The sequence below is a fragment of the Lissotriton helveticus genome, chromosome 10 (assembly GCF_964261635.1).
Source record: "Lissotriton helveticus chromosome 10, aLisHel1.1, whole genome shotgun sequence".
Taxonomy (NCBI): Eukaryota; Metazoa; Chordata; class Amphibia; order Caudata; family Salamandridae; genus Lissotriton; species Lissotriton helveticus.
In genome coordinates, this window is record NC_136071.1 from 158100913 (window position 1) to 158122719 (window position 21807).

The following is a 21807-nucleotide window of genomic DNA, read 5'->3' on the forward strand; positions in this document are numbered from 1 at the left end:
TACTACCTCATATATGTTTGTTGTTATAATTGGTACTATAATGTCAATCTGTAATCTGTAATCTTTTATGTTAAGCGCTCTGATACCCACGGGTCTTGTCCGCGCTATATAAAACACTATAAATAAATAAATAAATAAATCCATCCTTTCACTCATCTCCATTATCCATCCACCCTTTCACCCTATCCATCTGTACACTTATCCATCCACTCTTCATCCCATCCATCCATTCACTCATCCATTCAGCCATTTACCCTTTCACCAATCCAGCCATCCTTTCACTTACTAATCCTTCCACCCATCCACTATTTTAGTCATCCATCCATCCTCCCTTTCTCTCTCCATCGACCCTTTCACTTAGCCATCCTTCCTTCCATCCATCCTTTCACCCACCCATCATCCATCCATCCATCCATCCATCCATCCATCTGTCGTTCCCCTCATCATCCATCCTTCCCCTCATCACCCATCCATCCTTTGCCCTCATCATCCATCCATCCTTTTCCCTCATCATCCATCCATCCATCTACCCACCCACTCTTCATCCATCCATCCTTCCCCTCATCATCCATCCATCCTTCCCCTCATCATCCATCCTTCCCCTCCATCCATCCATCCATCCTTCTCCTCATCCATCATCCTTCCCCTCATCCATCTTTCCTCTCATCCATCATCCAGGGATGTATGACGTTACAACGCATACTTTTACTCCGCAGACCATTACAACGCGACTTTTACTCCGCATACCGTTACAACGCATAGCGCCTTGGGGCGCTGGATAGTGGTAAGTATAATTTACTATTCTAACTCCAGTCCCCGTGGACCCTAGGGAAGGTGTTGGATAGTAAATTATACTTATTACCTATCCTAGAGCGCCCCCCAGCGCAATGCGTTGTAATGGTATGCGGAGTAATGGTCGCGTTGTAATGGTAGTGCGGAGTAAAAAATGCGTTGTAACAGGTGTATACCATCATCCAGCTACCCTTCCACCCATACATCCAGCTATTTACATTTTCTCTCCATCCTTCCCCTCTCATCAATCCATCCATCCTCTCTCATTATCCATTTATTCAATCTTTCATTCATCCATTCACCCTTTCACTAATTCATCCAGCCATTCACCCATCCCTTCACTTACTTACTCGCCGACCTTTCCATATTAATTTTGAGCTGAGCCCTTTTGAGAAGAGGCCCATCAAGAACTTCACCCTCGCTGCAGGGGCCGTTCCAGGACTGGGACAGAAACCACCCAGGGCGGAGACAGGATCCACCACAGGGGGGGACAAGAGCCATCACAGGTGTAGGTGGACTGGAGCCACAACATGGGGGGACAGGAGCCATCACAGGCGGGGGGTGGACTGGAGCCACCACATGGGGGGACAGGAGCCATCACTGAGGGGAGGGCAAGATCCATCACAGGAGAGGGAACAGGATCCACCAGGGTGGGCACAGGGGTGGGCATGCAGTATTCTAGTATCATCTTGGGCTCCTCGCCCCCTCCTGCACAAGACAACGAGAAGACAGGCTCTCTGTCCAAAATGCCATCCCCCACTGTGATGTACAGTACTTACAGGAGATACTCTAAGAGAACTGATTGAACTGATTGTCCTCCATACTTTGTTAATCAGTGTGGGTGCGATTGTGCCATTTCTTTATTTTCTTACATTATAGACTGCATGTTTGAAGAACCGAGGGTTGCTTACAATTTAGTGACAGTAATTATGCTCTGTGAAGAGAACCACGTGCTGCCTCGGTGTAATCAGGGGTGTAATCTGGCCGAGTCTCGGATGTTTGGGGCCCTGGGTAGAAATGGAATGTGTGAGCCCCCCTCTAAATAGCAGAGACATGACACATTCAGGGCTGTTTGCATGTGAATAGATGTCGCTGCTCCTGAACCTGCAGCCCCTCCCTCTCAGTCACCTTCGAAGCACCTCTTAACAGGTCATCAAGGGCTAGAGGTGTGAGGGTTGCCATCCCGCTGTGCCTCTCCATTGCTGCTGAGTATCCGAGGAGCTTTGGTGCAGCATCGGAATGAAGAATGCTCCATGAATGCTGTGGGCAGACAGGCGTGGCAGTGAAGGCTGGGCGTGATAAACTCAGCCCTGGATGTCTTTGGCTGCTAGCCCAATTTACAGGTGATAGCCACATAAAGCAGACCCCCAGGATATAGCGAAAAATGCCGCGATTTCTACAAAAATGCCGATTTCGCGGGCATTTTTGTAAAAAACGCGGCATTTTTTAATAAGTGCCGATTTCGCGGCAAATCGCGAAATCGCGATATCCTGGGGGGTCTGAATAGAGAGAGGGTTGGTGTTGAGGACCTTAGGTAGGCTCTTGGTTTGGGCTTTGATAAGATTGAAAAGTTTTTGGGGCGGTTCTTAGCTAGGTCTAGTTGAGAACTGAAGAAATCGGTTTTAGATTTTCCGATTTTTCTAAATTAAGCGTTTCTGGAAGTTCTGAGAAGTTTGAGGAGGTCAGTTGAGGGTGTAGCTCTCCAGCGTTGTTAAATTATTCTAAGAGAGCGTCTGTCATTATTTAGCCTCCCAACGTACCATGGTTTGGAATATTTTGAGGAGGTTCTCTTCAGTTGCAATGGGGCAATTTTGTCTAGGAGGTTGTTCATGGAGTGAAAGTAGTGATTTGTCAGCCCCTGAATATCAGCCAGGTCTTCCGGGGGACTAAGAGGGTTTGAGTTATCTAAGGCTGTGAGGTTAGATCCAACATTTTTAAGGTTTCTCTTCCAGATATTGGTTCTCAGGGGTTGTGTAGGGAGTCGTGTGTCTTGTTTCCGAGATTTGGAATGTAATGACATGATGGTCAGACCAGTCGCAAGGGTGTAGCAAGTCGAGCTGGGTGGAGTCCGCTTTGGAGATTATTAGGTCGAGAGTTGCACCCTTGTCGTGTGTTGGGCTGTTACATATTTGGATGAGATTGAGGTCTGCGAGGAAGGATTTGAGGCTGTTTACCCCTGGGTCGTTCTGGTCGTCCCAGTGAAGGTTGAAATCCCCTAAGAAAATTTGCTTAGAATGTTGGTTGTCATTTGAAGCTAGAATGTCCATGAAGTGTTCAATGAAAGTGAGGTTATCTCCCGGAGGATGGTAGAAGGCGTGAAGAGAGCAGATTTGTTTGTTGTTGTTGGCGATGTTTAAGCATAGGTATTCGCACGCTGATATTGCAGGGGTATTGGCATCGAAAATGGGAATAAACTGAAAATATTAATTTACTATCACTATAATTAGAAAGAACCGTGCCCTCTCTGCACTTTTACTAATTGAAGTTGGACACTCATGGCCCATATCACAAGACGTGTAAAAATGGAATGCTCTTGTTACACTACTTCAATAATCATAAATGCTCTGCTGAATTGCCCCCATATTAATTTTGTAGAAAACTACAAATTTTGCGGCAGATGGTGAATCATGTGGCAAGTATGGCAAATCAATAATTATGCAGAAAATACAGCAGAACTGTATGACTCCATTGGCCTTTATTTTCTTACGAATGCCAAATGTGTGTAATTGCAACTTATTTTTTTTAATGTATCACTTGAATGAGACAGCACCTTTAGGTGACATTAGATTGACAAAGTGTTACACGCCCAACTCACTCGATTACCAAATCTTTGTATGGTGTTTTAGATTATAAGAGTTTATCAATACATACAGAACTACGGATTAAGACATACTTCTTTTTTTTTTAGAGGTTGGCGTGTGCAGCTTTGCCAGGATCTCTGATGATTTCCACCAGGGGGTTTCTGAAACAGTGAATCAGCCTACAGAATCTGAAGACGCTCACAGCATTGCTGTGAGTGGAAGAGACGGGACACTGACCTTTGGTGTGGTGGGAATTATCCAGTGCTGCAAGGTGGGGTACCAGAGTCAGGCAGTTGCTCCAAGTAACAAAAAACAATACCTTCTTTGCTAACCATAGATGACTTTAGTCTACCTCATTAGTACGCTTAATGTAGATCAGTGATACTCAAGGTATGGCCTGGGGGCTGCTTGACTTTCACATGTGATCCTTGGTGAACAGCAGCACTGGGATACTGTTTAATTGGGAGAACACTAACATTTAGAAAGATGGTAATTAGTGGGCAAGTATTTATTCACACGCTACTTGAATTGGTGTTGTCTAAAGTACACATACATATAAGGATAGGTAGCATAATAGAACAAGCATTGGCAAAGCCAATAGGTCTGCAGCATTAGCACATTAGAGCGCGACAAAGGAGAGGGACCCAGCAATAAGTAAGTAAGTAATTTATTGTATAAGGTAATAAAAACCTTTACAAAAGGAAATTGTTCAAGATGAATATTCATAAAAGAAATATACTACAATGTCATCATTTATGCAAACAATAAAAGAGGGGGCTATGGGAAAGTTTTATCTAGCCCAGGGTTTACTTTTCAACAAGCTTGTGCCTTCCTCCGACTGAGTGTCTATTTCATCTAATCAGCTTTTGTCGGTCCTTAGTCCCAAACATGTGATATAAAAACCTGTTTAAAAGGAGCTTATGTAAAGCATTTATGAAAAAATAGCAAAAGCATTCATCAGATTAGAGTCAATTATTATAATAGTGATGCTAGAGGTCTGTGGCCATCAAATAAAATGATAAGGCAGATAAATAATCTACTCAGATGAACCAAGACATGATTGCAAAGTCTCAAGCCAAAGCCAAAAAGAAACCCAATGTTGAAAATGGGCAGAGCCAAAGCTCAATCTATGTTTTTTGTTAACGATAGGTCACTAGACAGCTTTGACGGTGCCTTAGAAGATAAGAGTGGTCATGAGCTGAGCACTCCATGGTTAATTTTAACCTTACATTATTAGAAACATTGCATCAGAAATCTCTCACTAAACCCTAGTGCTCGCAGATCTGAACTTGTCATACTATCTCAGCGGTTTGTCAAAGAAATATACTGTGGATGAGGCGTCAGATGTCCTGTAAACCTTACCCTTAGTATTGCTGTAGGAAATGTGGGTGGCAGACTCGGTTTAGCGAAGAGGATAGAGTGTGTGAAACAGTAATTAAAGGGAAGAGAGGGGCAAGAAGGGCTGCTAACAGGGGTGACTTGGAAGGTCTGGGAGTGAAGATGGTCGACCCAGGGCACAAGTCCTATAAAAAGAAGTGGGGGGACTGACAATATGTAAATGACCTCATGACGTCACATGCTTAACGTGTCCCGGTGTCTGAAAATGATACCGGGACACGTTCAGCATATTTCTGAGGGCCCCAGCTTCTTGGCAGGGGGGACAGCGTCCACCCTGTGAAAAGAGTTGGGGGACGCCGTGTACCTGCGTGTACCCCCGACTCGAGCCCTGGTCGACCCTGATTTTAAAATATTGTTGTTTCTGCTTTCATGTAAAGGACACCCTGCCCTGGAGGCCATAACAGTGTTTTTATAAATACATTCATCAAAATAAAAAAATCTTCCAAGTAACATACTTCGGGACAGTGATCGCAAATATACACTGATGGGGTAATTTAAAGGCTGGGGGATGTGGGCCATCTGCCAAAAAGTGGCAGAGATGAGCCCATGATTCTGGCGAGTCTCTCACCTCATCTACAAGTGGAAGGAACCAGATGTTTCCATCTGCAGAGCCCCAGCTGGCTCTGCCAGCAGAAACCCTGAACCTGGCAGCCTGTCAGCCGCGAGATCCAGTGGCGTAACATTAGGCCCGGCAGCCAGGGCTGGATTGGCCGTAGCAGGCACCGGGCGTTTCCCCAATGGGCCACCAGGGTGGAAGACTGTTTTAGACCCCTGGGGGGCTGTCCCTGCTGTGCAGGGGAAGGGGGGCGCGAATCCCAGGGGAATGCCTCAGCACAGTACACTGGGTCTGGGACCAAAGTGGTAGGTGGTGGGCCGGGCTGGGGGCCCTCAAGTTTCGTTACACCGCTGAGAAAGCCACCAGATCAAGGGAGCACAGCTCTGGCTCTTTGGCTGAGCAGATGAATCCAACACCTGGATGTGTCTCTCCACTCTCCCCACTTATCGCTGCTTAAATCCCAAAACACATAGCGAGCCTGCCATAGGAACCATCCATCCCTGTCCAGTGCAAGACACAAGCCGCTCAGCCATCTGCCGGAAACAGGGAGGGGGACAATGTACTTTTTTCTCTACCTGCCTGTCCTCTGTCAGTGCAGCAGGTGCAAGGACTCCCATCCTCAGAGCCAAGTCCTGCCTCCTCATCTCAATGTCCGGCCTTTATCTTTGGGCAAATTAGCTTCTAAAATGCTCCTTTGTGCACAACTGATAAGATGTGTTTGTTTTGGAGATTGACGCACATTGACTTGTACCTGAAAGCTCATTGTGTACACTGGCTTTGTTAGTTGACTGTGATAAGAAAAAGTCAGGGTTTGGTTTGTATTTACTAAGGTTGCATCTTTCTGCAGGACGAATCTGGGATACACTCAGCCTCTGTGCCACTAAATCAGTATGTCGCACTATGTTTTTAGATAAAAAGGTTTATGGGGGGCAGGGTCCCAACAAGAATTGTTTTTGAATGGAGACTAAATTTTGGATTGTAAATCTCATAACAACATTGATTAATAATAAGGGTGGTAAACCAGGATGGCTTTAAATAGGTTAGGGTCAGATGTACCAAAATAGGATTTGCAAAAACTGGTCGCAATTTGCGCACCAGCTGTTTCCGAATCCTGTGTCATTTCGTGAAGACACCTAAGTACTAATAGTGCATTTACAAAATACAAAATCGCAATGGGTCACAGTTTGACCATCTTAATGAATGTTAATGAGATCGGTCGCAAATTGTGAACCACTGCGATTAGCTGCATTCACAGGGATTGTGTACTACTGGAATCAACAGACCTCCATATCTGTGATTGCTTTTAAGCAAAGCAAACTTTATTTTTTTTATTTTTTATTTCAGCCCATTTTCCTTAAATAAAATCAAGATGTTATAAAAAAAAAGAAGCTATTAATAATATTTTTGATGAGTTGGCAGTGGTTCAATGGATCACTACCTATTCCAAAACAAATGTTTTTTTTGACCACTCGCGAATGGGATAGTGTCAGTTTGCGAACGAGTTACCACTTGCTAATAGACTGTAAAATATTATTTGCTACTGGATTTTGCTTGCAAGTTATTAATGCATATTACAAAGTATTGCTATTTTGAAGTGTTGCCCTAAACATGCCGCCTCCAAATAGCAATTCTAACATTCAATAACATGTTAGTACATTCAGAAACACATTTTCTTTTGGTTAACCCTGTGATTTACTGAATTGCGGGGTTTGCTATCAGAAAAAAAGTCATACATCTGGCCCCTAATGTTTGTTTTAACAGCCTCGAAAAGCATTACTACTTTGTGGCCCATTACGAATGGTCCATAGTAATCCCCAGTAATTTCTTCCCTGGGTGTTACCGACACCAGGGGCGTCAATAACTGTAGGGGGTGGGAATGTGACTGTCTTGGGGGCCGATTCGCAGAACTAACTTAAGACAAAATCCTAAATTTACTACATTTGGTATTCACAGAAGTTAGGATTTTGTCTTAAGTTTGTCTTAAGACAAACTTAAGACAGACTTAAAACAAAATCCTAACTTCTGTGAATACCAAAAATAGTACGTTTAGGAGTTTGTCTTAAGTTAGTTCTGTGAATCGGGCCCTTGGGAATCAGACAGAGTTGCCGGGTATTTCCCCTAGATGGCGGCAGATGCTGGATCTGTTGTGTTACCTATTCACCAAAGAATGTTTTCCTTAAACTTAGAAACAGGCCCTCCTCCTATGAACAGCCTGCTTTCGTTTTGTTTGACCCCTCAACCCGCAAAATCTTCTGATATGCCTGATTAGCCCAGGATAGAGAAGAGAACAACCCAGGCAGCTGCTAATAATGACGTAGATGCAACGTCAACGGTCATTAAGTTGTGTCTCACATCTCACCAAGTTCATGACATTGGGCTTGCTCTGCGAACGCCTGACCTGATGCAGGGTCAGTCTCACAGAAGATCCTTACTGATACTGAATTATGCGTAAAGGCCTGAGCAGCCCTGCCAAGTGCCACGCTTCACGCATTAGAATAAAGCATTTTCGGTAATTTATCCGCATTACCGCAATGCCCAAGAACCTTGTCCTGAAGTGCCATATGTAGCAGTGTAGTTCTAGTTTCTCGCTTTGCTGGGACGGATGCATAAAAGCTGGGCTTGTTTTTCAAAGACCACAAGATGGCGCTAGTGTACAATGGGAAGAATAGAATCTCACTATATTATCACGTGGATATATCTGCTATCACAGAAAATCATATGCAAGCCAAACAAACTTCAGAGACTTGAAGATCGGAACACAAAACCACCTAATTAATGTAAAAAAAGCAACAGATATGGATGTTCAGCCGCAAAACAAAGCTTCTAAGTACATGCCAAAACCTGGGCCAGTCTAGCTGCAGTTAAAGAATGGCCTAATTGGAGAACTGGTCAGGGAGAAAATCCTCGCCGTGGCCCCTCCTGTACTTGGTCTCAGGTCCCATGTGGCAGAGAGCTTGAACAGACTCTGTCAATTGATCATGATCTGCCATTAATTTGATTGGTTGCAAGCTAGGGAGGCACAGGCTGGGTAAGGCAGAGAATCTCTGGTTAATTTGTAGTTTCTCTGCTGGCAACAGGTATTCGACCTTTGCAGTGTGCTGCGCCATGCTACTACTAAGTGTGGGTGACATTATACTGTTCGCAAGAAAGTGTCACTCATAGTCGTGGAATGTCACTCATAATTACACTGAAATTATGAAAATGTCACACATAGGCAATCTGAAACCTTGGCAGCTATGCATGCGCGGCTCCTGATGGTCATGGTATAGGCAAGGGCTGTGAGGACTATTAGTTCCCTCAGGCCCCTGCGCAGCCAGAATCATCCTTAGAACTGCACCAAATCAAGGAAGCCTGACATTATCATGAGGTGGAGTCACGCGGCCTGGCGGAGAGGATAGACCACCAGGGGCGGCTTCTCCATTAGGGCGGAGGAGCGTTGCGCCACTACTTTCTCGCAGTGCGAGAAGCAGAAACATAAAATGGTTGTCCCTCTGGGGCCAACCAAACCAGTCATGCGCACTCTATATTTGCTCCATGTAGGTTGCATGCAGCCTACAAAGAGAAAATGGCCCCACTACAGGCGCCCGGCTGGGCGCTGTCCGCACCAATCACAGTGCTGTCATTACAGCATTGTGATTAGCTTAGGGGAGGGAGGCTGCCTTCTTCCTGTTTCTAGCAGCGGGACCCGGCCAGGAGCAGAGGCGGCATGGGACCCGGTAAGGTAAGTTTTATTTTATTAAATTCGCCCCCCCCTCTCCAGTGCACACACCCGTGAGACCCCCAAACCCGCGAGCTATGCGAGCCACGATTGTAGACCACTATGGGCTGCCCCCTGCCACTGGCAGGTGTTGTGTGGAATCACAGTGGTTTAGGCAATTCCACTTTATTGTATTCTCCCCTGTGGAGCTTGGCCTCGCCCAACTCTGCCTGAGAGATGGGGGATTTTCCAGGTCCAGTTCTCCAGGTTTCCCTGCCCTGTCTGTCTGTGTCTCTAGAATCAGGAACATTTTCAGAGACACCGGTCAGTTGAGGACAAGGTTCTGTAAACTGAGACTGTCAGTGAAAATTGGACACCTAGAGGTAACCTAAATTACGAGCCGCCTAAACTTAAATACGGTGGTGTGCACTCCTCTATCAGAAAATACATATCTGGGTGGACATCATCCTCTGGTTCTCTTTGAGACTCAACGCGCCTCTCTGGATGTAAAAGTCCACCCTGCACTCAACGCCCAAGTCACGCGAACCCAGAAGTGATCCCACTGCAGAGATGCACACAACTTTATTCCCTGTGTGAAGCTCAGATTATAATGACTGTGCATACTGACTTCCATAAAATAGATCTCATTATACATTTGCCAGGATTTCCATTACTCTACATGTGGATTGGGCTTGCAATATCAGTTTCCCGTGGGTTTGTCAATGGAAGTGAGCAGGCACAAAGTTCCCACTTTTAGGATTTCATAAACATCGGCCATGCCTTTTTCCACAGTCAGTGCACTTTTAAACTTCAGCCTGCTACAAGTAAGTGGTGTAAGTGCTGCTCTGAGTTTGGGTTGGTGACCCAAACACACCCATTGCATTCAGAGATATAGGAAAAAGAAATTATTTACATGAAGGAAACTTTTTCATCTGAAGTAGCACATATGTGTAATGGCACATTTACGTTAACCCCACAGTTGCAAATTCCTCGCAATGCAAACATCCTGCAGTTGTGATGCTGAGGGGCCAGTGTCGGATTGGTAAAGTGGGCACTCAGGCAATGCCCGAGGGGCCGGGATCCGAATTCCAGCTGTGGGCTGCTTTTTTTAGCAGCCTTGGGGGCCGATTTGGGCAGTTTCTGCTGCCCAGTGGGTGCCTGAGTGGCCTTTCTGGAGGCAGATGGGCGTCCATTGCCTCCCTTTAATCAACGGGACGAGGTGTCACTCCCTTTCTCTCGCTGGGCCAGCCCATTAATATATGCATATTGAGCTGGGGCAGGGGAAGTGGCCTCACTTGTTTTCAGGTGTGTTTCATCTGTGTAAACTAATCTGTGCATTTTTTTAACCCCCCCCCCCTTTTTAAATAAAATTTCGCCGAAGCAGTGTTTTGCAGAAAGGCAATATGCAAATGTAGGCCACTTGTTTTTAGCGTGTCCGGACCGATTTTTAATCCTAATCCAACCCTGTAAGGGGTGACAGGTACATGCCAGGAAATCATGTTTCCCAATGTATTTTGAGAATACCAAAAATAAAGAAATTAACGGAAATCCGTGGTTTACATCTAAACCAGCTGGGGCGCCTCCCTTTTGGAGAATAAGCCTTAACAATTCTACTTTTTGTTGTGTCCTCCTTACATTCTTTAATCTGCAAAGTAAATCCCCAGATAAACAGAACTGTAAGAGGTGTCACTGGTTTCCTGGACATCTGTTGCAAAGACGGCAGTCAAGTTCAGGTAGAACTAGGTGGGAAGGAACTGCAAGAGATAGGATGGGTTGGATAAATTGGGGTAGGATAGGATAGATCAGGATTAGGAACCTTAAAGTCGGAAGGAGTGGGACAATCAAGGGACAAAATTGAAAACAGTTAGTTAGGATAGGATAGGTGAGGGTAGGTTAGGGAAGGGTAGGGTGGGGGGGAGTAGGGTAGTATAGGTAAGAATAGGGATGGGTAGGATAGGATAATATAGGGAAGGGTAGGGTAGGACAGTGAAGGATAGGATAGGGAAGGGTATGATAGGATAGGGAAGGGGAGGGCAGGATAGGATAGGGAAGGATAGGGAAGGATAGATAGGGAAGGGTAGGATAGGATAAGATAGGATAGTATAGGATAGTATAGGATATGGAAGGGGCGGATATGGAACGGTAGAGTAGGATAGGATAGGGAAGGGTAGGGTAGGATAGGGAAGGGTAAGGAAGGATAGGGTAGGGAAGGATAGGGTAGGGTAGCGTAGGCTAGGGTAGGATAGGATAGGATAGGGAAGGGTCGGATAGGATAGGGAAGGATAGGATAGGATAGGGAAGGATAGGAGTGGATGGGATTCGATAGGATAGGGAAGCGTAGGGTCGAGTAGGGTAGGGTAGTATAGGATATGATAGGGAAGGGTAGGATAGGATAGGGAAGGATAGGATATGATAGGATAGGATAGGGAAGGGTAGGAAAGGATAGGATAGGGAAGGGCAGGGAAGGATAGGGAAGGATAGGATAGGATAATAGGATAGGGAAGGATAGGGTAGGGTAGGGTAGGGTATGATAGGAAAGGATAGGCTAGGGAAGGGTAGGATAGGATAGGATAGGGTAGGATAGGATAGGATAGGGAAGGAAAGGATAGGATAGGGAAGGATAGGGTAGGATAGGGAAGGGTAGGATAGGATAGTATAGGGAAGGGTAGGGTAGGAAAGGATAGGGAAGGGTAGAGAAGAATAGGGAATGATAGGATAGAGAAGGGTAGGATAGGGAAGGGGAGGGTAAGATAGGATAGAGAAGGATAGGATAGTGAAGGGTAGGGTAGGATAGGATAGGGAAGGGTAGTGAAGGATAGGGAAGAATAGGATAGGGAAGGGTAGGGTAGGATAGGATAGGATAGAATAGGATAGGGAAGGATAGCGAAGGGTAGGGTAGGGTAGGAAAGGATTGGATGGGGAAGGGTAGAGTAGGGTAGGATAGGGAAGGATAGGATGGGGAAGAGTAGGATAGGATAGGATAGGATAGGGAAGGGTAGGGTAGGGTAGGGTAGTATCGGATATCATAGGGAAGGGTAGGATAGGATAGGGAAGGATAGGATATGATATGATAGGATATGATAGGATAGGATAGGGAAGGGTAGGAAAGGATAGGATAGGATATGGAAGGATAGGGTAGGGTATGATAGGAAAGGATAGGATACGGAAAGGTAGGATAGGATAGGATAGGGAAGGATATAATAAGGAAGGATAGGATAGAATAGGATAGTATAGGATAGGTAAGGGTAGGATAGGCTAGGGAAGGGTAGGAAAGGATAGGGAAGGGTAGAGAAGGATAGGGAATGATAGGATAGAGAAGGGTGGGATAGGGAAGGGTAGGGTAGGATACGGAAGGATAGGATATGATAGGATAGGATAGGGAAGGGTAGGAAAGGATAGGATAGGATAGGGAAGGATAGGGTAGGGTATGATAGGAAAGGATAGGGAAGGGTAGGATAGGATAGGGTAGGGGAGTATAGGATAGGATAGGATAGGATAGGATAGGATAGGATAGAGAAGGGTAGGATAAGGTAGGGAAGGGTAGGGTAGGAAAGGATAGGGAAGGGTAGAGTAGGATAGGGAATGACAGGATAGAGAAGGGTAGGATAGGGAAGGGTAGGGTAGGATAGGCTAGGGAAGGATAGGATAGGGAAGGATAGGGTAGGGAAGGATAGGGAAGGATAGGATAGGGAAGGGTAGGGTAGGATAGGATAGGATAGAATAGGATTGGGAAGGATAGGGGAGGGTAGGGTAGGGTAGGAAAGGATAGGATGGGGAAGGGTAGGGTAGGATAGGGAAGGATAGAATAGGGAAGGGTAGGGTAGGATAGGGAAGGATAGTATAGGGAAGGGTAGGGTAAGAAAGGATAGGATAGGGAAGGGTAGGGTAGGGTAGGAAAGGATAGGATGGGGAAGGGTATGGAAGGATAGGATATTATAGAGAAGGGTAGGTTAGAGTAGGGTAGGAGAGCATAGGAAAGGGGAGGATATGATAGGATAGGATTGGATAGGATAATATACCATAGGATAGGAGACACGATATACGATTGTGCATATTGCTATTGCTAAAAATACTGTGTGGAGTAGTGTGGCTCACTGGTCAGAGGCGGCAGACCCGGGAGCAGAAGTCGGCCTGGGACCAGGGTTCAATTCCCGACGCAGCAGGGTCGTGACCTTGGGTCAGCGGACTCGATAATTCTCGCTTCGGTGCTTATTCTAATCAGGGGTTCCACTCGGCAACTCTGGGCATTAGCTTGCCTAATCTCCACAACGGCCCCATCAATTCCGGGGATGCCTGGCTCCACCTTGGGGACTCCCAGCAGGGACCATCCCACAGGGAAAGCCAGGACAGGTTCCCCAGAGTTATACAGCGCCAGGAAACCTACGGACAGGTAGCAGTGCGCTTTACAAGCTCAAATACATTTACATTTACTGTTATTGTTGCCAGACATTACAGTCCCCTTTTTACTCATTATTGCTGTAGCTCTCCTCTGCCTGTGTTTACCTTCGCATTTGGTGTGTTCCAGGATAACCTTTGGTTCTGTACATTCTAGCTAACCATTAGAAAGACCCGATAAGGGAACGAGGGTGGAAAAAGGTGTTTGTTTGCATTGACGAAGTTTACTACAACAGTATAGGATAGGATAGAATAGCATAGGATAGGACAGGATGGGAATGTACATGATATTATGTATCCAACGTGTCAGTAGAAAAAGTGTACTCAACCGCACTTTATGCAGGTCATAATTCCTGCAAAGTTAGGACAGGATAAAATAAAATAGAATATGATTGAATATCATAGGACAGTGGTTCTTAATCTGTAATCTGGGGACAACAGGGGGTCCGCAAAGCCTACTCAGGAGGTCCGTTACTGCTTAGAAATGTAATAATATTAATAGATTAATTAAGTGTGAATAAGTAAAGAAGTAAAATGTAAAACTGAAGTTTTTAAAACGTTCTGTAACTGTGGAAGAGTTTGATATTGGAGGCAAAAAATTAAGGTAGTATCCTCAGATTAAGTTGTGGGTGCAGTGCAAGTGCATCAAACAGTATATAGTATGGATAGTGAGTGGTCTCAATTGAATTTAGAAAAGCTACAGGCTTCCTATTAAGAATAACTTTGTTGTCTTTTTATATATTTGTTTGTGAATTAAATAAAATGTGTCATCATTTGTGTATTTGTTGGACTAATGCTTGTATTTTTCCAGTAATATATAAGGGGGTCACCAGATTTAAATAACATGTAATAGTGGGGGCAGGGTCGGCTTTACAGCTGATGTCACCTGAAGGACTGGGTTCTTTAAGGCCCAGCGGTGCCAGGGAACAACACCTGAAACCTTCGTGGGTTACCTGCTCTGGCGTACAAGTGACAGAGACACGGGACACTTCCTTCGGCGTCAAAGATCAACGTTTATTACTGCAGGGATACAGAAATCGCAAGAAGTACAACATAGTGTAGGTTCTGAGAGTCTGCTTCAAATTGCATATGTGGAATCGCTCCTTTTATACACATTTTCGTCATTGCACAACGTAACGAACAAAAGGTTACAACTTAGTTCCCACAGTAAACTTCAAAAAGAATTGCATTCATGTTTACAGAAGCCCGGAACATGATTACAGTAACATTGCCGGTTCCCAACTGTAAAAGCACATCATCTCGCCATAAGGCACATTCCACTCTAGTTGTAAACAGGCGAAAGAAAGAGACAGGAACAGGTGCAAGGAAGACAGACAACCGTAACAGAAGAGTGTGGGGCAGTATCGGAGGCGTGATCACAAGATCAAAGGACTCAAACCTAACACATGTAAAGCTGAAACAATAGACCAACACGGCAGAATGAGCCTCGAGCTGAGCCATCTGCCTTTGCCGTGTCATTCCCCCGGTCATAAAGACGACCCCAAAGAATATTCATCTTCCGCCAGAGCTTGGGAATCCCAGGGTCACGAAGCGGACATTGTCCCTTCGCTGGCTACGTGAGGGCAAGATGCAAAATGGATGCCGTATCTAAAATGGAACCCGAGGGTTCAGATGGGAAAACCCGTAAAGGAGACGAACCCTTCTAAGTAGTGTAGCGTAAATGCATACACCTACTAGTCTCGTCATTTACGATTCATAGATACCAAACTCGTCCATATTCGAGCATGCCCAAAACAGCGTAATGATTTTCACAGAACCTCAGACGCTCCTTTTGCCCTCAGGTAGGCAAGCACTAGTCGAAATCAGAATCAATTTCGATATTCATCAGATCATTCAGGTGTTGTTGAAACATCATCCTATCCATCAATGTCTCTTTGGTAACGGATGGCCTTCTTATACACGTTGTAGCACAAAGGCCACATAAGGCAGGACCACACTGCACACAAAGACAACACGTGAACAGAAACGTTATAACAACCCCTATAATCATCAGAAGCTTCCAACCCCAAGTCGACATCAGACCCCAAAACCATCCTAGAAGTGTCCAATCTCCCTCGTCCACGTGTATGGACTCCGAGATTTTATGCAACTTTGAGATGGCTTTATAGACAGTTGGAGCATTATCAGGGATGAAAATGCAGCAGCTCGAATGGATTACCTTACACACACCACCTCTATCTGCAAGTACAACGTCTAGAACCATACGGTTCTGTAGCGTCATAAGTCTATCCGCTTGAAGCTCTGCTGTCAGGTTACCAAGCGCACTTGCAGTGATATTAGCAGTCAATTCTACCACACGAGTCAACTGTCTCAAGTTCCTACTATTAACCATAGGACCCCAAAATGACAGGAAACCCTTAAAGAAGTCCCCTGCCTCTTGACTGGCAGTGTCCTCTTTACTAACGACACCTCTCACAACTCTGGTCTTGTGATAGTTTGAGGCAACTGTAAAGGTCGGTGGTAAAAGATTCGCGATATAGCAGGTGCCTGAAAAGTCACGAGGCAACCATGTATAAGCACGATCGTAACACACAAAATAAGTACCCTTGGCAGTCCGGAAGACAGGGGAAGAGAGCATTGGTAAAACATACGTTTCAGTACAAGCACTCTTCCCAAGCTGAGCTCTCGGATTTCGACCGAGGCCTTGCAGACAAAAATGGCCGAAATGAGGTACAATCCAGATCGGAGATGAGCTCTTAAGCTGTCTATCACTTACTGACATACTATACTCAACCTCACTCAAATCCTTGTAAGCTCGCACCTCTTCCTCTGGGATAATTGTTGCATCAAAAATATCTTTATCTAAATCAGCAATCGCTATCATCAAAGGCTTGTGGTACGGGCCAGGACTAAGGTCTATGGAGCGAGGCTCTCGACGGGGGTAGGAATCTAGTGCACTACGGAACATAGTTTGGAATGCTCGAGCTGACCCCTGGGAGCTGTAAGGAAGAACCAGATACGGAATACCTTTCTCCATAGTATGTGGCATTAACCCACACACCCAACAATTGGTAGTATTCATCACCAACTGGTGCTGATGCAGAAGTTGGACAAAGGAATTGTTCATAAATTCCGCACGTCTGACCTGTTCATGTTGAGGCAGAAGATGAAAGGAATGTGGTGAAATAGTGGAGACAGAATTTAGGTCAAGTGAAAGGGAAAAGGGTGAAATGGAAGGCAATAATAATTGAATTCCAAAGTACACTCCACCCATTAGTAGCATAGAAACAGTCAGGAACAACATAAAAACCTGAAACAAAAAACATTTTGTTCGAAACATCTTATGCAATTTGGATCTTTGTACCGCCATTTTGTCCATTTCCGACAGCTTAGAAAACTCCATCCTCTAAAAACCGTCCGTGACGTTCTTGACGCACTTCGTTCTGAGTAGCGATTATCAATTCCCAGGAGTTCCCAGAAATTGACAAAAGGTAATCGACCTAGTGTCAGAAACCTGCTAAACAGAAGGAGGTACCCGCACGGCCCTACGGCCAACCCAGATGGTAGGTCTAATCAATTTATCTTTTAATTAACTTAAGTCTCCTAGCTGCAAGGAAAAAGGTACGCATGCAATATGCAAAATCACAATATTCATGGCAACTGTAAGGGGTAATGTGAATTCAAAAAACAAATACATTAGTCTTTATTTCGTGATCGAAGAAAATAACGATATCTTCCAGGTCGAGTTTGCTCTTCAAATAACGGTTCCAATGGCAAAACAGTGTTCGATTGTTCAGGTAACAGTTCAGAACTTGAACTCTTCAATGCAGATGACAACGGTATCGCTTTCGATGATTCAACAGGGATGTCTGACTGAACTAAATCGTTCCCTACAGGCTGGGCATCACTAAATGGGACATAGCGCAAGGGGGGTCTCTGTTTCAGTCGAGGCGACTCCTTTCTTTATCCATGTATCTACTGGCAAAGGAAGCGGAACCTTCTTGGTGTGGGTGGCATGCACCCAATGCTTTCTTCCTTCCAGCCGAACTGCAGTCCTCGTCGCCAATAACACCTGGTGGGGACCCACGAATCTTGGCTCAAGATTGCGTTTTCGTCCAAAATTTCGGGTCAAAACCCAGTCGCCAGGTTGGAGCCGATGACCAGGACCTTCTGTTTGTGCCGGTAGAGCCTCGTAAACCTGTTGATGAATCAAACTCAATTTAGCAGTCAGATCATAAAGATAGTCAATCAACATTGGATATTCAAGTCTGTTAAATTCCTTAGGCCTCGGAACTTCCCAAATGTTCGCAGGACGGCCGAACACAATCTCATATGGGCTAAGCCCTACTCGAGAGTGCACAGTCGTCCTGGTCGATAAGAGGGCTAGAGGCAAAGCATCTGGCCATGATAACCCAGTCGTGGCCTGGATTTTGGCAAGTTTCAGTTTCAGGGTACCATTGTATCCTTCCACTAAACCCGCCGACTGAGGATGATTAGCACTATGGTATTTTTGATGGATACCAAGGCCACTGCATACATTTTTCATCATACTTCCCACAAACTCACTTCCGTTATCCAACCATACAATCCGTGGCATGCCATACCTAGGGAAATACTCTTTGAGCAACACTTTTGCTGTAGACAGGGCAGTATTATCTTTAAGGGGGTAAGCCTCAATCCATCTAGAGAATGCACAAACTACAACCAAGACATACTTCAGGTTGTTGCATCTCTCCATGTGGATGAAATCCAACTGAATAATTTCAAAGGGACATGTAGGAGGGGCAAAATGACCAGGTGGAGTAGGGGTGCCCTTGCCAGGATTATACATCAAGCATACCATGCAATTCTTAACCACTCTCTCTGCACACTTAGTAATCCCCTCATTCTTCCATACTGGGGACAACAACTTACATATGCCTTTTGCGCTAATATGTGACGTGCCATGAGCCATAGTAACAACGGCAAGCACATATGCATCCGGTAACATCCATCTCTGCCTTTCTGACAAATCAACCCAACATCCATTCTCATCTAACTTCCCTATGCTTTCTTTCCACTGCATCTTTTCCATCTCGGTAGCCTCATTCTGTATCTCCTTCACACTCTCAACTGCGTCTTCACACATACCAGTCTCCGCTGGCCATCTTACTGAACTCGTAACGTACATTCGATTTGTCAGATCTCTAGCTGTCTCCTTAGCAATCTCATCCGCAAACGCATTACCGCGGCCAACATCATCTGTCACTTTCCGATGCGCACTGCATTTGATTATTGCCACCTGTTTAGGCAATGTAAGTGCATCCAAAAGGTCATTCACAAGTTGTCCATGCTGTATCTTCGTGCCATGCGACGTAAAGAACCCACGTTCTCTCCACAATCGACCAAAACTATGCGCTACACCAAATGCATACTGACTATCGGTAAACACATTCACCCGTTTTCCTCTAGACAACACACACGCTCTCGTCAACGCAATCAATTCAGCCGCTTGGGCCGAATTCTGACTCAATCTCGCAGTTTCCACAACCGTACTCAACGTCACTACAGCATACGCAGTCGTCGTATCACCATTCGGCAACTTGAAGCACGAACCATCAACATACAAAGTACCATCGGGATCTACCAATGGAGTGTTTTTCAGGTCAATGCGACCTTTCGTTTCTTCTTCAGTTCTTAAATAACAATCATGTGGTGCTACATCATCTGATTCCATGTTGATCGGCAACAATGTTGCTGGGTTCAACACATTACAACGCTTTATCCGTATATGACTTGCCAAAAGTGTCAGCTCATAGCCAGACAACCTTGCACTCGTCAAATGTTGAGTTTTTGTTCGGTTCAGAAGAGTATCAACTGCATGCGGAACCATCACCGTAAGCATGTTATCCATGACCAAACCTGCGGACTGTCGAATAGACACCGCAGCTGCCGCTGTTGCTTTCAAACAACTCGGCAATGCTCTAGCTACTGGATCTAAGGTCGAAGAGAAATACGCACATGGGCGTTGTTTGTCGCCAAATTGTTGCGTCAGGACGCTCAATGCACAACCATCCCTTTCGTGAACGTACAGTGTGAACGGCTTACTGTAGTCGGGAGTACGTAACACAGGAGCCGAACACAACGCATCACGTAATTCCGAAAAACTTTGCTGACATTCTGCAGTCCAAGGCAAAGGAGTCGAAACATCCTTGCACGTGAGAGCTAATAATGGCTTCGCTAATAGTGAAAAATTTGGAATCCATTGTCTGCAGTATGATGTAATACCTAGAAAGGCACGCACATCTCTCTGAGTTTTTGGCACAGTCATTCGCGCAATCGCTGCAATTCTTTCTGGGGTCAACCTTCTCCCTTCTTTTGACAATAAGTGACCCAAATAAGTTACTTCTTGACAACAATATTGCAGCTTAGAAGGTGACACCTTGTGATGTAAGTCACATAAATGCTGCAACAATGACACCGTAGTGGTTCTGCAAATTACCTCGGTATCAGCGGCCACTAATAAGTCGTCAACGTACTGAATCAAAGCCGCACCTGTCGGTAATACAAATGCATCCAGTTGACTTTTAAGGGCTTGACTGTAGATCGATGGACTCTCACAATAGCCCTGTGGTGCGCGTTTAAATCTAAAACTGCGACCACCTAATGAGAATCCGAATAGATCTCTGCTTTCCTCAGCAATCGGAATACTAAAGAAAGCATTCTTTAGGTCGATTACCGTGAACCAGGAGGCAGAAGCTGGAATTAAGGTCAACAAGGCCGTGATATCTGGCACCACAGGAAATTGTGGAACCACGATTTTATTCACTTCTCTTAAATCAATCACAAAACGGTACACAGGAGGTTTAGATGGATCAGTTCGTTTCAGAATGGGTAACACAGGACTATTACACACATTTCCCCAAGTTTCTTCAATAACACCCTTTTCGATCAAGTCATAAACGATCGCTAATAGCGCTTGCTCACCATCAAGAGAAATACGATACTGAGGTATACGTGGTAATCGCACATTTGATTTCAACTGGACCACATAAGGTGGAATGTCCAACAAACCTACATCATTGGGGCCCGTGGCCCATAGTGACGCAGGAAGGCAACTCAGTTCCGGTGGGAACTTATCAATCGACAAGTACATAGGAGAGATTATTTTCTGACCTAATGTAAGCTCCACTCCCGCAGGAGAGCAGTACAAAGTCGCATATAACCGTTTTAACAAATCCAAACCCAAAAGATTCTCGCCACAACCAGTCGATAGAATCAATGGAGCTTCCAGCTCACGAGGACCAATCGTAAGGGGCAAAGGGCTGGAGACAGGATTGCTAACAGGGGCGCCAGAGAATCCAATAGAAACATTCGTTAAGCCAGACAAAGGTGCGCCAGGGAGTTTTGAATGCATGATGGAACTTTTTGCTGCACCAGTGTCCAACAGGAAAGGCTCAATTACGCCAGATGTAGCAACTGCGACGTAAGGCCCTCTCTGATCAACCGGAACTGACACTACTCCCTCTCTTTGTCGGTGGCTGTCCTAGTAACGGTCACCTGCCTCAATCTCATGTCCAACGTAATAATCGTCCACGTGGTACTGTGCCGATCTATCGGACCTCACATTCCGCTGGTCAAAACAATTATTCGTATCCAACGAAGTAGGAGAGCGCTCATTCTGATTTTGAGAGTTACCACGACCTCTACCTCGAGATGCCTGTTGGGGACCACCACGTCCCCCTCGAGCCGAAACATGATTATAGCGATCACGTAAAGCGGGACAATTAAATTTGATATGTCCCTCTCCCCTACAATATGCACACTGATTATATCCAAGCATAGATCTAAAGTCAGAGGAGTCAGAACGCGACTGCATCCTAGAAGACTGTGCCTGAGGTCGATACTGCTGTGGCGAATCATTTTGATACGAACGCGGAGGATACGCTTGTTGCAACAAAACCTTCGTTTTAAGCTCCTTCGTTTTCTTATCTGAGCGATCATTTTCTTCTTTTTCCCTATTTTCATAATATTGAGCCGTTGCTAGTATTTGAGCAGTGGTTGAAACGGCCCATGCACTTTCTGAATTTTTCAATTTGTTGCATAGTTCAGGTAACAAATTTAACACAAACTTATCAACAAATAACCGCTGACCTCCCTCCGTACTCATGTCCTGACCACTATGGTCAATGAATGCTTCCTCAAATCTGGTAAAGAAATCGGACACA

At 45.2% G+C, this 21807-nt stretch overlaps 1 protein-coding gene across 2 annotated transcripts in view; it reads left to right on the forward strand.

Annotated features, from left to right (window-relative positions):
• AMZ1 (archaelysin family metallopeptidase 1) overlaps positions 1 to 21807 on the forward strand; it is an 86500-nt gene that overhangs the window by 32301 nt on the left and 32392 nt on the right. For both annotated transcript variants that reach the window (XM_078664199.1, XM_078664200.1), the window contains exon 4: positions 3701 to 3864. In XM_078664199.1, coding sequence (XP_078520325.1) covers positions 3701 to 3864 — 164 coding nt within the window. The remainder of the gene's footprint in view (positions 1 to 3700; positions 3865 to 21807) is intronic.